This window comes from Chelonia mydas, chromosome 6 (genome assembly GCF_015237465.2).
Source record: "Chelonia mydas isolate rCheMyd1 chromosome 6, rCheMyd1.pri.v2, whole genome shotgun sequence".
NCBI classification, from domain to species: Eukaryota; Metazoa; Chordata; order Testudines; family Cheloniidae; genus Chelonia; species Chelonia mydas.
Genome location: NC_051246.2, coordinates 51,733,908 through 51,750,426, shown reverse-complemented (window position 1 = coordinate 51,750,426; position 16,519 = coordinate 51,733,908). Strand labels below are relative to the sequence as shown.

The 16,519-nt window shown below is 42.7% G+C and overlaps 1 protein-coding gene across 2 annotated transcripts in view; it reads left to right on the top strand.

The window, feature by feature from the left end:
• SHANK2 (SH3 and multiple ankyrin repeat domains 2) overlaps positions 1–16,519 on the top strand; it is a 612,060-nt gene that overhangs the window by 291,547 nt on the left and 303,994 nt on the right. For both annotated transcript variants that reach the window (XM_037899997.2, XM_043548746.1), the window contains one exon: positions 5,110–5,223. In XM_037899997.2, the coding sequence (XP_037755925.1) occupies positions 5,110–5,223 (114 nt within the window). The remainder of the gene's footprint in view (positions 1–5,109; positions 5,224–16,519) is intronic.

Genomic DNA, 16,519 nt, shown 5'->3' with positions numbered 1-16,519 from the left:
TTGCATATCTCAGTGTGGGTAATGCTGAGACTCCTACCTCCTGCGGTATTGATACTTTGGTATCACCCAAAAAGACTTCCAGTTCCAAGAAGTCTACCAGCAAGCAACGCTGGGTGTCACCAGTGTTGATACGGGAATTGGATTCTTTAAAATGCATGGACTCATTGAAAAACAAGGACTTGAATCATCTCTGTACTGTCCTCATAGTGTCACGGCAAGGAGTGCACAGATCGCTCATCACTACCATCCCCAATATTGCTCAACATGCTTAATCCCAAGGAACAGTACCCAGAGTCACCAGCATCATTCTGGTTCCTCTCCCATGCAGATCTTCATATCCTGGAAAAATATGAATTCCCTCTGCTGAAAGTTTTCCTGTAGGTACCAACATTCGCTTTGGAGCCAGCCTATCCTCTGGTGCTACCACATCATCTCATGAAGACTCAACCCCCAATACCAAAGTGGTTACCACTCTCTCCTCAGCCCCTGGTACTGACATCTGTAGCTCCTTCACTAGACATAGGAAAGGATGTTTCCTTGCATCCGTCCAGGATTCCATCACCTTCCTCTTCCAGCCTTCCTCCCTTGAGATACCATCCTGAGAATGGGACCCCCCGCAGTATACATCTGATTCATCAGCCCTGGCAGGAGCACCCTTGGGTCCTATCCCTTTTGGTTATGCCCCATCGCAATGGGCTTTCTGGAATCCTTGAGTCCCCTATGGCAAACAGTTCTAAACGGTACTGCTGTGTAAGAGGACCCTTCAAGACCAATAGCCACTGATGGTTCTTGACCCTCTTCCTCAGGAGGAACCTCTAGAAGAGCAAGAGCTAGGCGTAGAGGAGTCACTACCATCCAGTAAATCCACCTTCTCACCAGATGAGTCAGTTATGTGCACCTTGCCATCCTGCACAGATGACTTCAAGGCCATTCAGAATTGCAGAGCCCTTGCAGATTCCCTTGGAGGACATGCAAGAACCTCAACATTCCTTGCTGGACATCCTCCAGATCACTCCTCAAGTCACGATTGCATTATCTATCAATGATGCCTTATTGTCACTAGCCAACACGGTGTGGCAAACACCAGCCACCATCCCACCTACTTCCAAACAGGCTAACCTTAACTCTTTGGTCATCAATTCTGTCAACAAAAGAAATGGACAGTATTGGTCTAGATCAACCCTCTCCAACAAGGAGCTTAGGTGCCTGGACTTTCTCAGTTGTAAGAATTATTCTTCAGCCACTCTACAATTCCCAGTTATTAACTATCAGGCCTTGATGGCGAAATATGACTTCACAAATTACTTGAAATTCTCTCATTTTGTTGATCACTTGTCTCAAGAGTGGAGGGAGACATTTCAAGCTCTCATCACCAGATGAGAAGCCCAGATGATCACTTAGACTTTCTTTCAGGCTTCACTTGATGCAGAGGACAGAGTTTTGAGTTCTATAGCAACTGCTGTAGTCATGTGCTGTGTTGTGTAGTGGCTACAATTCTCTGGCCTGCCTAGGGAAGTACAAAATACCATGGAGGATCTTCTGTTTGAAAGGTTAAGCTCTTCAGTGTTGTCACGGCTTGATCCCTCCACTCTCTCAAAGACAGGGCAATTTTGCAATCTCTTGGCATCTATATACCTGCAACAAAGAGAAAATACAGTCAGTCACAAACAGCTCAACAGTCTCCCTCTGTCTACTACCAAACCTCCATGAAATAGACTGAACCACCCAGAAACAGGTCAGATTTCCTAAGAAGGGGCCAACCTCCACAGTGACATCAGTCAATGGCTTCTTCTAAGTGACCGTTTTTGATGCATTGGTTGAGGGTCACACCAACCCGGATCCTTTGATGCACCAATCCATCCTTCATCAACATTATGGAGTCTGCCTCTCCCATTTTCTCCTTCCTGGGAGCTCATCACCTCTGACAGATGAAACCTAGAGGTAGTTTCAATTCCATCCAGTTCAGCTCCATCCCTCCCTCTTACACCCCTTCTACACTCCTCTTCTGGGACCCTTCTCACAAGGGTCTCTTACATCAGGAGTTGCATTCTCTCCTGTACTTCATTGGAAAAGGGTTCTACTTTATGGTTCCCAAGAGAAAAGGAGGATGGAGACCGATTCTGGATCTCAGGATTTTAAACATCTTTGTCCACAGTCAGTGGTTCAGGATGGTAACCTTGGCAGCAATAATTCCATTTTGGGATCTAGGGGACTGGTTCATTGCCCTTGACCTCCAGGATGCATATTTTCGTATAGCTATGCAGCCTTTCTACAGATACATCCCATGATTCATCATTGGCAAAGACCACTATCCATGTCCTGACCTTTGCCCTTTCAACTGACCTGAGGATCTTGACAAAAGTCCTATCAGCCATTGCAGTCCATCTTCATCAGATGGGAATACTTGTCTTCCCCTGTCTCAGCAACTGGATCTTGCTCCTTTCTCAAGGTATAGTTCACAACCAACAAGGCCCTATCCCTGTTCCACACTCTGGGCCTCCAACTCAGCACAGAGCAATCTCCTTTCACACCTGTACAATGAATAGAATCTGTTGGAGCCACTCTGAACTCCACACTTGCCAGAAAGTACTTGCCTATGGACAGGTTTTCTCTGATGTCCACCTTAATTTGCACATGTAGCAGCTCGACGCTCACCAGCACAGCACGTCCTGCTGGTTGCCTCGGGAATTAGCTCAATTCCAGCTCTTAGAGAGTCCTCTGCTGGCCGGTATCTTGCCTGCCTTAGGCCCATGTCCCTCCTGGACCCCGGTGCCCCTTACCTCTGGTTCTTCCCCCAGCAGTAGCCCCACACTCTGGGTCTCCCTTCCCAGCAGTACACACACCCCCTATGCCCACCTTGCCTCAGTGGAATTAGTGCATATCTCACATCATAGAAATCTCAAAGGTTCACCTACTGCGGTTACAGAACACTGCAGCTGACTCCCTGAGCAGGGTTTTCCTTGAAGACCACGCCTGGCATCTGAACAACGCAGTATTTCAGGACATTTGTCTCACCAGGGGCTCCTCAAAGATAGATCTCTTTGTGATACTGTTCAATAGAAAGTGCCGGCACTTCTGCTTGAGGGGAGGGCATGCTTCCAAGTCACTGGGAGATGCTCCTCTTGGCCTTGTGTCTGGCTGTATGCTTAGTCCCTAGTGCCATTACTCCTTAAGTTCCTGAACAAGCTGAAATGAGAGAGGAGTGTCCATCCTTAGAACACTGTCATGGCCAACATAGGTTTGGCCAACAAATTCCTGCGATGGGCTCTTTGCCTTCCTCTGACAGCAGACCTCCTGACCCAGGAATCCGGCACCAAGACTCACCCCAACATCTTGTCTCTCCACCTAAAGGGCTGGCTCCTTGACAACACTGTGACATAGAAGGAGATTGGTGTCTAGAGGTCCAAATAATGCTGCTGGAAAGCTGAAAACCTGCCACAAGGAAAACTCGCCTAGAGAAGTGGAATAGTTTCTGAGGCTGATTTGTCCAATGATCCATAATCTCCTCTTGAGTCTCTCCTCACACATATTTTCAATTACATGCTAAATTTAAAAATCATGGTTCTATCACTGACTTCAGTTAAGGTTCACTTAGCTGCCATTACAGTGTTCCACTGTCCGATTGAGGGTGAGTTGTCACTCACCCTACTGCTGCAAGATTCATTCTATTCAACCTGTTTCCACATCTCAAAGAACCTACTCCACTTGGGGACCTCAGCTTAGTCCTCAGTGCCTCGAGGAACTTTTTGGGGACCTGTTACTTTCTTCATTTGTGCTTCAAGACCTCATTCCGCATAACCATCACTTCGGCCAGATGGGTAGGAGAACTAGGAATGCTAATGGCTGATTCACCATACATGGTGTTCTATTGGGTTAAGGTGACTTTACATCCCCATTCTCACTTCCTACCTAAGATCTTATCAGATTTCCAAATCAGTCAGGACATTCAACTACCAATTTTTTACCCCAAACTTCTTAGGAGAGGAAGCCAGTCTCCATACTCTGATTCTACCTTGATAGGACTAAACCCTTTAGGGCTTCTCCCAGACTAATTATTTTGTGGAAAGAATGAAAAGGCATCCAGTGTCCTCCAAAAGTGTATCAAAATGGGATGTCGGGATGCATGCTGGCAATTATGAGACCTCTGGTGGGTTGTCACCCACCTAGTACAAATGGCCACTTCACCACTTAACTTACCTCCATAGTTTTATCCAAGAGTGTACCTATCTTGAACATTGGCAAGGCTGCACTGAATTAATCTCCTCAACACCCTCGTCTGTATTTGAGGTACTGCTCGGAAATCTCCTAACGTGGAGCACCCATAGGGACAATTACTCAAAGAAGGAGAGTTTACTTTCCTTGTACAGTAACTGGCGTTCTTTGAGGTGTGTTGTCCTTAAGGGTGCTCCACTACCCGCTCTCCTTCCCCTTTGCTTTGGGATCTTTGACTCTGGAATTTAAGGTTCAGAAGGAACTGGAGTAGCAGCAAGTTTGCCCTTCCCTATTTACCCTCACACTGGAGCTCAGGGATGTGTAGGGCACAGGTGTGGACCTGTGGACACTGCTGACAAAAATCTCCAATCAAGAGACCATCCTGACGTGGTGCATCCATAGAGACTATGCATCTTAAAGAACTCATTACTATATAATGTAAATACTATCTCCTTTTTCCTTAGGAAGTATAACATTTATGAATAATTAAAAAAATAAATTCTGAGACCCAGTTTACCAAGAATCTGAGCCTGTTATTGGTTTAGCATCTTCAGTTCTCATTCTTTCCTGTTGCTGAGATTTATGATTTATAACATCAGTATTGCAGAAATACAGTAGTATATTTAAAGGATCGTGGTGGGGCATTGGGAGTCATATGTGCACCTTGAGCTCTGTTTCAACAGTAGGCTCCCTGCTTCCATCTCCAGTAGTAATACCTGAGAATCACCTATGCAGGTGATTCTGTGCAGATGTTTTGGGAAGCAGAAATTGGCTTATTGTGCTATGTTCATTTTCATGGGTGTGCCATTGTTTAAATAATCTTAGAATTTAAGTTTATTCCAGAGGAAAAGTGGTGAAAAAGTTAATGTTCCATTTGTCTTTCTCTTTTGTATTTAGTTTTAAGCATTGGTGAAGGTGGATTCTGGGAAGGCAGCACCCGAGGACTTGTTGGATGGTTTCCCGCAGACTGTGTTGAGGAAGTGCAGTGTAAACCAAACGAAAGCAAACCAGGTAAGTGGATACAATTCAACAATAATTTGCACAGTAACAAATGAAATGTGTCTAGTTGAGCACTGAGGTGGCCTAAATTAGAATATATTACATGGCCTTATTGTGCAACACTGGAAATTGAAGTATTAAATAAGGCTGAGCACTGGATTGAAAAAAAATAAAGATCAGTGAAGATGTATTTATTGATCAAACTTTCCTGGTCTTTGTCCAAGCCAAACAATCTTTTTCAGAAAGCACTCTACTGTAAAGTACTGGTATAGCTCTCAGGGAGAAAATGACTATAGACATTTTTTAAGGCACTGTGTTGTAGTTTTATTTTCTAATAGTGTGTGTAAAGTATCTCACTGGTTGATTAAGCACTTGAAGAAAATTTGACTGTTGGCCTCCCAAATTGGGATAGTGACAAAATATGTGTTAAAATGCCATTTATTATAATAATAAAAAAATCTGTTCACTACTTTGAGCCTTTCATAAATTTTTGAGGATGCAGTTATAATTAAGGGTCTAAAAGATCTTCTTCATAAACCCTAGTTTGCAAAGAGTTAGTGATAGAACTAAAAAAATCTAGGGATAGGTGGAGTGAGTACTATATTTTTTTAAATACAGTAATCTAAAAAAAAATTAGTAGTTTGCAGGTTTCAAATGCTGGATAATGTTTTTGAAAATTAAAACCAGTATTATTATTATATGCAATGATGTTTGGCAAGAAACGAACACATTTAGGTGCAGATTCTGCAATGAGCTTTGCATGGGCAGACCTGTGCCCATGGTCATCTCAGTGCAGGATGAGAACTGTAATACATTTGTTACTGTGTTCAACTGCAGCTTTTGAAAAATGATACTCTTTTGAATGTCTCTAAGGTTTACTCCACGTACATAGCACAAAGGCCACTTAAAAGTGTTGCTGTACTGCTATTAACCATGGCACAGAGAGCTGAGTTCTCCATTACTGTGTGGCTGTGCCATAAATAAAGCAAAGACAATTTTATTTAACCACAGTTTATGGTTCCAGGTATTACAGCATTCATGAATCAAAAATAAATTGGCTACAATATTTATTTAAAGAATAATGCACCTAATGCACCATAGCTACTTTCCCTATTTTTAAGGGAATGTGGACATGCTCATATATTCAGACTGAGAACTCACTGTGAATTATAACAACTTCCAGAGTATATTAATGATATCTAGAAGTATGGACTGGATACAATGGAATGGTCTAAATGAGCTATTAAGGTGAGTTAGATGATTGATATGTGAATTAAGAACTTCTTGAGGATAGAAAGACATTACAATATAATTTTTGTACTGGCATTCATGCAAAAAGTATCAGTGTTTCACAGATGACTATAGTCTGCCCATGCATAATTTGTGTTCAAGTATGACCTTTGTGTAGACAGAATAGGCTTGAGAAGGAAATGCTGAGCCATACTGTTAAAGAATTAATGAATGCTGAAAAACTGGGGGTATTGTAGGATTTGATTATTTTACTATGTAAAGGAAGTGGTGGGATGAGGAATCAGGGATAGGAGTTAGGATATGTCTACACAGCCTGCAGCAGTAAAGCTCCCAGCCCGGGATGATAGAGGTCAGGGATGCCCAGGGGATTCAGGGGGCCTGGGGTCTTTGGCAGCGGGGGTCCTTCCGCTCTGGGTCTTCAGGGCACTTCGCCAAAGACATGGAGCGGAAGGACCCCTGCTGCCAAATTGCCGCTGAAGACCCGGAGCAGAAGAAGTGGCGGCGGGTCCTTCACTCTGGGTGTGTTCAGCGGCACTGAAGGACCCCCCCGCCGCCAAAGTGCCCCTGAAAACTCTCGTGGGGGCCGTTGTGGGGCCCGGGGCCTGGGGCAAATTGCCCCACTTGCGCCACTCCCCCCGCCGGGCAGCCCTGATAGAGTTGGGCAAGCAGGCTTGTACTAGCACTCTAAAAATAGTTGTGTGGACAGCACTTTAAAATGGGCTCTGAAGCCCACCTCCTCCGAAGGCTTCAGTATGAATACTTAAATATTCATTGAGCCAGAGAGTGAGTGTGAGTGGGAATGACTTTAAAGCACAGTGGCTTGCAGGTTCTAGTTCCTGCTCCAATTAATATTTAAATATTTTGTACAAAATGCAAAAGATTGAACAGGAAAGACTGATGCCAGAATACCCTATTGCCTAGGGTAGTCACTGGGGAGATAAGTAATCTGGGTTCTAATCCCTGCTCCAAATCAGGCAGAGTGGGGATTTGAACCTGGGTCTCTCACATCTGGGGTGATTGCTCTAGCCATGGAGCTATAAGTAAGGTTAAGATTTTGTCTTGGTTATTTTTAGTAGAAATAACTGACAGGTTGTGGGCAATAAACAAAAATTTACAGAAGCCCACAACCTGTCTGTGACTTTTACTAAAATAATGTGTGTGTGTGTGTGGGACTGATAGGGAGAGAACTGAAGTCCAAGACCCACGGGTAGGGTAGTGTAGGGTGGCCTGGGGGGGAGAATAAGAGCCCAAGCCCCACTGTGGAGGGCGGGAGGGCTTCAGCACCCGCTGCTGCCATAGCTCGAGAGCTGCAGGGACCCCAGGGCCAGTGGTATCTGGTGGCTTGGAGCCCCTGCTGGCTGATATCTACAGTCCTGCCACTACCAGGGCTGAAGCTGCCACAGAGGTCTCTGAAAGGCATGGAATCTGTGACTTCCATGACAAAATCTTATCCTTATCTATAGAGTATAAGGGCAGTGGTAGTACCATCACCACCACTTCTCTTGAGAAAGGATTGACCTGATTTTAGGCACCTAACTCCAAGAGAGGGCTCATAGCTGTGAATCCTGAGCAAAGATAGGTGCCTCTCTCTAGCCCAGATTTAGGATGCCTAACTCCCTTTGAGGGACAACCTCTTGTAATGATCCACAGGTCTCAAACCCAGGCCAACAGGATTTATGTGAGAGGCCGCATTCCAATCCTCCATCTGGCAGCCCGCTGGTAATTGTTTACCTAGGACCCAGTGTGAGGGTCCATCCCTGAGGTCCAACAGGTGGAGTTCCGGAGTGGGTGATTGGCCCACTGGCCCTACTTAAGCCAGCAGCAGGAACAGGAAGCTGTTCAAACAACTGGTCTCCACTCTGCCCTGCCTGTGCCCCCACCCTGATTTCCAGGCATCTGACTTGTGATTTTGATCTCCAGTTTGTCTGCTGCTTCTGGCCTCCTGGTATTCTGACCCAGAAGAATCTTAACTCCTGTCTCATGACTGTAGACTCTCACTCCAACTACTAGGTCTGGCTGCTCATGGCCCGTTACCCCTCTCCTTGGCATTTTCTGCTGGCTAGTTTAGGTGGCTTCCTGTTCAGCCTGCCGGCTTTTATGAATCCCATTGTTAGGTGCCTAACTCTGCCCATGCATTGTATAGCGAGCCTAGGAGTCTAACTTGGGGCTGTGGATTCTACTAGGCAGAAGAGCATCTAGATTCAGCGTTGAAATGCTGCTTATTTAAGTCCCCTTTGTAGATCTAGCCCTAAGGTTCTAGTCTTGCAACTGGATCTATGTGGGTGGACCTCTATGGCCTTGCAGAACCTGCTGAAGTCACCCCATGTGGGTTCAGGAGTCCATCTGTGAGTATGCAGTTGAAGTATTGGTGCCTATGCTGTCCCCATCTTTACACTTCCTGGTTCATCCTGTTTTTTCTCTCTTTTTGATTGTAAGTTCTTTCAGGGCAGATACATTGTCTTTGTTTATCTACTGCACTGATGATATGACATAGGACATAAGACTGGAAGGAACCCCCTGGGTCATTGAATCCAATACCCTCTTATCACAGTTATATTAATCCTGTTAATAAATTTATTAAGTACCATCTTAAAATTAGTTAGGTGGTTTGCCTCCATTATTCCTGTTGGGAGGGTGTTTCAGAACCTCACTCCTTTATTGATTAAAAACCTTCTTCTGATTTCCAACCTAAATTTGTTAATAGCCTGTTTATACCATTTATTTTTGTGCCAACATTGTCCTTTAACTTAACTAGCTCTTCTCCCTCCTTTATATTTACCTCCTGATGTGTTTATAGAGTGCAATCATATCCCGTCAGCCTTTGTTTTGCAAAGCTAAACAATCCAAGTTCTTTTAGGCTCTCTGTTCCCCTGATCATTCCAGTAGACCTTCTTTGCACTTGTTCCAGTTTGAATTCATGTTTCTTGAACATGAATGACCAGAATTGTTTGCAGTATTTTTGGCAATAAATAATCTTTAAATATACACTTTTCTCTTTGGGAATGGAAAAATAATTTGATAAACATAATGGACAAATTTTCTATAATTCCCTGTGAAGTTGTGCACTCACATGTGGGTTTTGTAGGTAATTTTGAAAACAAACTCACCCTCTTGGAGTCTGAATGAACAAATACTTCACTGTGTAATACTTCATTGTGTAAAACACTATATGTTGGAATTATTCTTAGTATTGAATCAGTAAGGACATGAGGGGCCACCAGTGATGCATCAGAAAAATGTGATATGTTAGAACAGTATGATTACTAAAGTATGGTAGGGTATGGTAAGTATTGAAAGCAGTTGATGACTTAATTATCATATGCAGTTATTTCCTTTCCTTTCTGCACATGAAACAAATGCAGTGTAAGCTGACTGCTTTACAGGCAGAACTCAGTCAATACTCCCTTAAAGTAAAAATGCAAAAATCAGATAGGAAAAAAGTTAATAAGCATGGTGAGAGGATTACTTGGTGAAAGGATTACATTAATTCTATTTTCTGGGACTGTTTAAAGGACATCAGCTATGAAGTGTCACAAACCTGCACAAGTTGTGAGAACTCACACCATAGACTGTGCAAAGTAGCAGAGATTTCATGCCAGTTCTTTAGAAAAAAAAGATTCTCACGGTGTCCCATATTGCACTGCAGAATTCAGCAGTCTTTTTTTCATCCACTAGCACAGTAACTGATTTTTTTCATAGCATTTTCTATAAATGGGATCTCAGAACATTTCTTCAAGTAACTTGTGTTAGAAGAAGGAGCAGGCTGACCCAGAGGCGGATTTGAGTAGATGAGTTTCTTTATTGCGGTACTTGTTCTCCTGGACCCAGTTGTCCAGTAAGCACTGGATTAATTACATCACACTCTTTTTATTTAAGTTAATATGTAACGCCTACATACGTTACAACACCCCCAAAACCCTTACTAAGTAATAGGAACACCCATACTGTTGGTATGCCCACCCCTTTCCATTGTTTGCAGCATTACACATGTCATACAAGCATTTTTACTTTGAAAATACATTTCTTTGCAACAATTTGTTGCCATAAATCTCCCTTAATTTGCAGTTCTCAGGGGCGGGAGGAAGGAACCGTGACCCAGGGCTTGCTTATATAGCTGGGAAAGGAGGGGCAGAAGAGATAACACTTCTTTACCCTTCCTTATCCTTTAGATCCCCACATTTTTTATGCAGCTGCAACACTTATTAATTCTTAACAAGGAGAAGGGAGGGGAAAGGGGTAACACTTCATTTATTAAGCGAAGGAATAGTGTGTGCCGCTGCCTACTCCCTGATACCATGCCAGCACACCAGTGGTTTATTGTTATACTTAACCTTAAAATATCCCAACAACCTGCCTTCTCCATTAAATTTAGATAATAATGTTTAATAATAGCTGGTCATTGGCATGCCACAAATGAGCGAAAGAGAGCTGATTTGTGGAAAAACAAACTGCAATTAAACATTACATTCTCAATAAAATGGTATGGGCAGATCATTCTTGCCATGCTGATATAAAATCTCCCTCCTACAGACAACATGTTCACACCTTGGGCAGCCATATTACTATTGAGACTCTTCCATAGGAGTGGACTTGGCATTGTGAAACCCCCAATGCTGCCTGTGACTCTTTTTTCTCTCTCTCATGTACCATAGCTGGAGGTCTGCCCCAGTGCAAGAACTGTCCTCAGTGACTCTCGCCCAGATTAAAACAATCTGAGGTTCTATGCACACCATGACATAGCTCTTCCCAGTTATTCCCTCCCTGCGCTATGGCCCATGGTTCTGGTGAGGGTCCCCAGAACAGTGGGTCTTGAAATTTATACCCCATTGAGATGCATGAGGCAGTTCATCCCTCATAGAGCTATCGGCTCGGACTATCTGCACACTTAGGCAGATGTCACTGCATTGGTTACACTTGAGTCATGTTTTTAGACGGTTTTTCACTATCATGAGACCTGGAAAATGTTTTTAAAATGAAAATTCAGATTTGTCCTTCATCTCATGTTCTAGGCATCAGTGGGAAGAACCCTATTAATTCTGTTGTAAACTGGAAATGGGGAGACACAGACCCCCTTGCCTCTGGTTAGCAGACACAGCATGAGCTTCAACCATCTCTGTAATTGTCTAAAGATCAAAGAAATGATTGATGTGAGTCATTAATATTTTCCATCATAAAAACACCCCACAGGTCAGCTCTGCCCTTAATCCCAATACAATATAAAATGTTGACATGCTGAAGATTTATCTCGTATACTCCATATCCATGGCCACATGAAGTCACGGGACCCCCTCATCAACCTTCTCCTGATACTGGCCAAATTGGCCATGTATCAATTAAGGAGGAAGGGGTTAGATTGGGGGTGGGGTGGGGGTAGGTTCATGCAACTGGGACAGTGGACTTGTCCATTCATGTGTCCAGGCGGAGTTTCTCTGGGTGCCATCCACTAACTCTCTGGGCTCTTTCTAGGAGTGGGTGCTGTCCCCAGTGGGTCTGTTTGGTGTCCCCCTCTGGTACCCTGAGTGTAAATCTATGTCCCTCACTCCCATCCCTATTTTTTCATGTGTTGTCCCTGGAATCAGTTGATCTCTTTTTTTTTCTGGTCCTTCCCCTCTGAATGGGGGGGTGGAGGGGGGCTGAGGGGGTAGAGGCCCTTTTAGTTTACTAGATGGATCCCCTTTGTGCATCCATCACATACTTGAAGACCAAATAGGCCTAGATGGAAAGAAAAAATAAGAATGAGGGAAAAGGGGAAATTAGGGGGCACACAGTTCTTCTGGAATGAGGGGGGGGCACACACAACCCCTGGCAGGGAGGATTGGGGGACCTTGGGATGGGGGAAAAGGAGGAATTGGGAGAGCTCGGGGGAGTAGGGACAGATTCAGAGCCCCTGGCATGGGAGGAAGGGGGAACACAGAGCTCCTGGCATGGAGGTCGAATGGGGGTCCTGGTATGGGTATAGGAGGAGATGGGGGGCACCAAGAGCCCCTGTCATGAGGGAAGGGGGTGGGATTTGAAGGGAATCATTGAAATAGAGCGGGATGGAACGGTAGAACAGGTGGAGCAATGAACCTGGCCAACAGAAGCAATAAAGTATATGACCCTTTGGTATATAAATTACTTAGTATTATATGACCTTTGGTAGTTTATTAAATAGTGGTGAGTTTTTTCTATGAAGGTCCTGAAAACAATTTTATCTGTATATAAAGGTCTGTTCTACATAAGGATATTAAATGGTACCAGAAGCAAAATGTGCACTTGCAATACTATATGTGGATGTCAAGCACTATACACAGTAATCTTATGCAAGGATACTGTACACCAGTCTTGTGACTTGAAAAAAAAAAGCTTAGAATATAATTTAAACCACATTTACACAAACTATTGGTGTTAACTTAGAACTGTCCTACATTAGAACATGGAAAAAAATCTTTCATTCTTTCATATCTGGGTAGACTAGGAGCAGTGATGTGGGTAAGGGGACTAGATTGGAGGTGTGTTGGCAAGCTAGTCAACAAAAAAGCAGCTGATTTAGTAGCTCAGTGCACTAATGTTCAAGCAGTTCTGACAACCCTCTGTAGCTGAGACTGTAGTATCAACTCCATCTTTGCCTCAAGTAATGAGAGTTTAATGAATGAACCTACAACAGTAAGTTTTTGCATCTTAGCCTAGCTCGACAAAGCAGTTGTTTTCTCTATGATAATAAACAGCAGTTTGGGAAAGGGTTTCTAGTGAATTCACTGCTTGTGAACTGGGTTGACGGTATAGGTAATGCAAACCCTCAGTTTACTTACCCACCAGATAAAACATTGAACAGTGTATGCTTCCCACTCAACCCTGCCAATGTAATCATCTCTGACTGAGCGAGTCTGTACAGGTGAGAAAAGTATCCACATTTATTCAGTCACTCGTCTTTCTAGTGAAACTTAACAAAAGTGTCTGTTATGATGGTAATATTTGTAAGGTAAAACCTGTCCACTGCAAGATGAACTGAGACCGTCAACCTGTTTTCCACAGTTTACTTAACATGCCTCAAAGTACACTGGTTTTCTTTCACTAATGACCTGAGTTAAGTTCATAGGTGTAACCTAGAAGTTTGAAGTTTCTGTTTTCCCTGAATAATCTCCTAATCCATCCAATTCCCCTGAACAGCATAGAATTATGTGAGGATTAAGTCTTATTTAGAAGGAAAAAAACCCAAACGAACCTAAGCCTGTGGCTTCTGAGAAGCAAAATTTAGGCCCGTAAATTTTGTTTTTAAGCATACATCTGAATTTTTATGTCAATTATATCTTTTAACTCTGTACATTTTTATTTGTATAATTTTTGGGCTGTCCCTACTTCTCAGCTGACATGCACTTCAACCTTTTCGCTCTGATTTTCACGGTTGCTAAGAGCCACTTAGGAATGTCTCTAATCAGCTGAAAAAGGGCAGTACAATTCCCTAAAGAACTGAAATAAACTAAAAATAAATATGAACTAAGGAGAAATATAAAAACAAAATCAAAGAATAGGCTACCCTTTGGACATTATACTTTTCAAATAGAGCTGGGATTTTTGCAGTGGTGAGTCAGTCATGTAAGCATGCGTCTTCCCTTCCATGATTCTTTCTTTCCATGCCCCTTTTCTGTATGTCCACCAAGCTTCTGTATAGAAGAGTACAAACTCTTCAGTGTCTCAGAAAATCCAAATGCAGTTGTGCTATTTTCATGCTCCTATTAATCCTGGGCTTTGGCATTTTCCATTAATCTTCCCATTTTATCTAATTTGCAAAAGTAATCTTTAAAGTGTGGGATCATCTGGTCATGGCAGCAAAAATGCAGATAGCAAGCATACACATAAAATATGTAAAACTGCCTTCTGAGCTGCTGCTTAGAACAACGAAGAAGGTATGAGGGTGACGTAATGTCATCGTGCCTCAGTGGGTCACAGCTGAGAATACCAGATTCAGGATAAACGGACCAGACCCACCCCAAACTCCTGGTTATTCTTCCATATGATATACCAATCCAGTAACAAAAGTAAACTTCTGTCTCACCATGCTGGTTAACAAGAAGTTAGAAATGCAGTCTCCATAGGTATCCCAGCCCTTGTTTCACCACCCGGACACTAGACTTAATGATGAGTGGTTATTTAAAATCAGTTTAATCAAACAAAGGGTTCTTCTAATCTTAAGAGACCAACCACATAGCCAGGTCAATATATAACTCAGATCTTACCCAATAACCACACTGTTGTCAATCCTTTATATCTAAAGGTTTATTTATAAGAGAAAAGAAAGAGGAGAGTTAAAATGATTAAAGGAACCAAATACATACAACAACTGCAGAGTTCTTATATCAGGTTTGAAGCAGTGATGGCATAAACTGCTGGCTTGTAAAGTCTTTGGTAACTTCCAAAAGATTAGAATGTCCTCAGCCCATTGATTGGAATGCTCTTTTTAGTGCAAGTCCATAGTCCAGAGATCAGAGACGGAAAGAGGCAAAATGGAGATGCTTCCAGGGTTTTTTAATATCTTGTTCCATGTGGAGGGATGCTCTCAGTCTTAGTTTGTGGAAAATTACAGACTCAGGATGGAGTCCAGATCAAGTCACATGCCCTTGCATGCTTTGATAAGTCATAGGAACAGCCATTACTCATATTCTGGTTAAAACGTCCACAGGAAGGCCCATTGGGCGAGGACAGGCTTCTTCTGTGGTCTGTTAAAAGCTGTGTCCCCTTTAATGGGCCATCAACTTGAATAGTCCGTTCACAATGTGCTGGCCATTTTGGATGAAAATTACCTTCTGCGTGTTACTTCAGGAGCAAACACATTTGAAATACTCATACACAATCAATATTCATAACTTTATATACAAAGATGATGCATGCATACAAACAGGATAATCATATTTGATTGTAAATTTTCCATTGATACCTTACATACATACTTCATATAAAATTTGTTGCAATTATAACTGTGGTAGCAACAATGATAAACATTGTCATATTTTAATCATACAACATCACACAAGTGTGTGTGTGTATATATATATAACTGCCTTCTGAACTGTTGCTTAGAACAGCCAAGAAGATATGAAGCAGAGAGGGTGATGTATCATAGGGTGAGGTAGGCCTGTGAGGAGTTAAGGCTTCAGTTTCTGGCCTGCTACAAGATGCTTCAGGCTAAATCAGAGTTTAAGAGCACTATCACTGTTATGCACTGCGTGAACAATCTAGGAATAAAATTTTACCATTATGTCTTCAAAGCATATAAACATTTTAAACTAAATCAATAAAGCAATAATCCCACTCTCAAACAGATTTTTCATATAATAATTGATTGTGCTGCTAATGTCTCCGTTGGTCTAACTTGTGCTAATTTGTAAAACAAATAAATTACAGAAGAACATGTTCTGATTGTAGAATCATAGAACTATAGGACTGAAAGGGATCCTTTTCTGTAGTACTCCTTCCTAGGTGGTCATTCCCCATTTTGTATTTGTGCAATTGCTTAATCCTTCCTAAGTGAAGTACTTTGCATTTGTCCTTATTGAATTTCATCCTATTTATTTCACACCATTTCTCCAGTTTGTCAAGACATTTTGAATTCTAATACTGTCCTCCAAAGTGCTTTCAATCCCTCCCAGCTTGGTATCGTCTGCAAACTTTGTAAGTGTATTCTCTATCCCATTATCCAAATCATTTATGAAGATATTGAAGAGAAATGGACCCAGAACAGATCCCTGCAGGACTCACTTGATATGCCCTTCCACTGTGACTGTGAACCATTGATAATTACTGAGTATGGTTTTCCAACCAGTTGTGCACCCACTTTATAGTGGGTTCACCTAGGCTACATTTCCCTAGTTTACTAATGATAAGGTCACATGAGACAGTATCAGAAGTCTTAGTAAACCTTTAGTGAAGACACTACTCCACCGACGGGAGAGCTTCTCCTGTCAGGAGGTACTCAATCCACCTCCCTGAGAGGCAGAAGCTATGTTGGCAGGAGAAGCTCTCCCATCAACATAGCACTTTCTATGTGGGGGGTTAGGCTGGTATAACTACAGCACTCAGG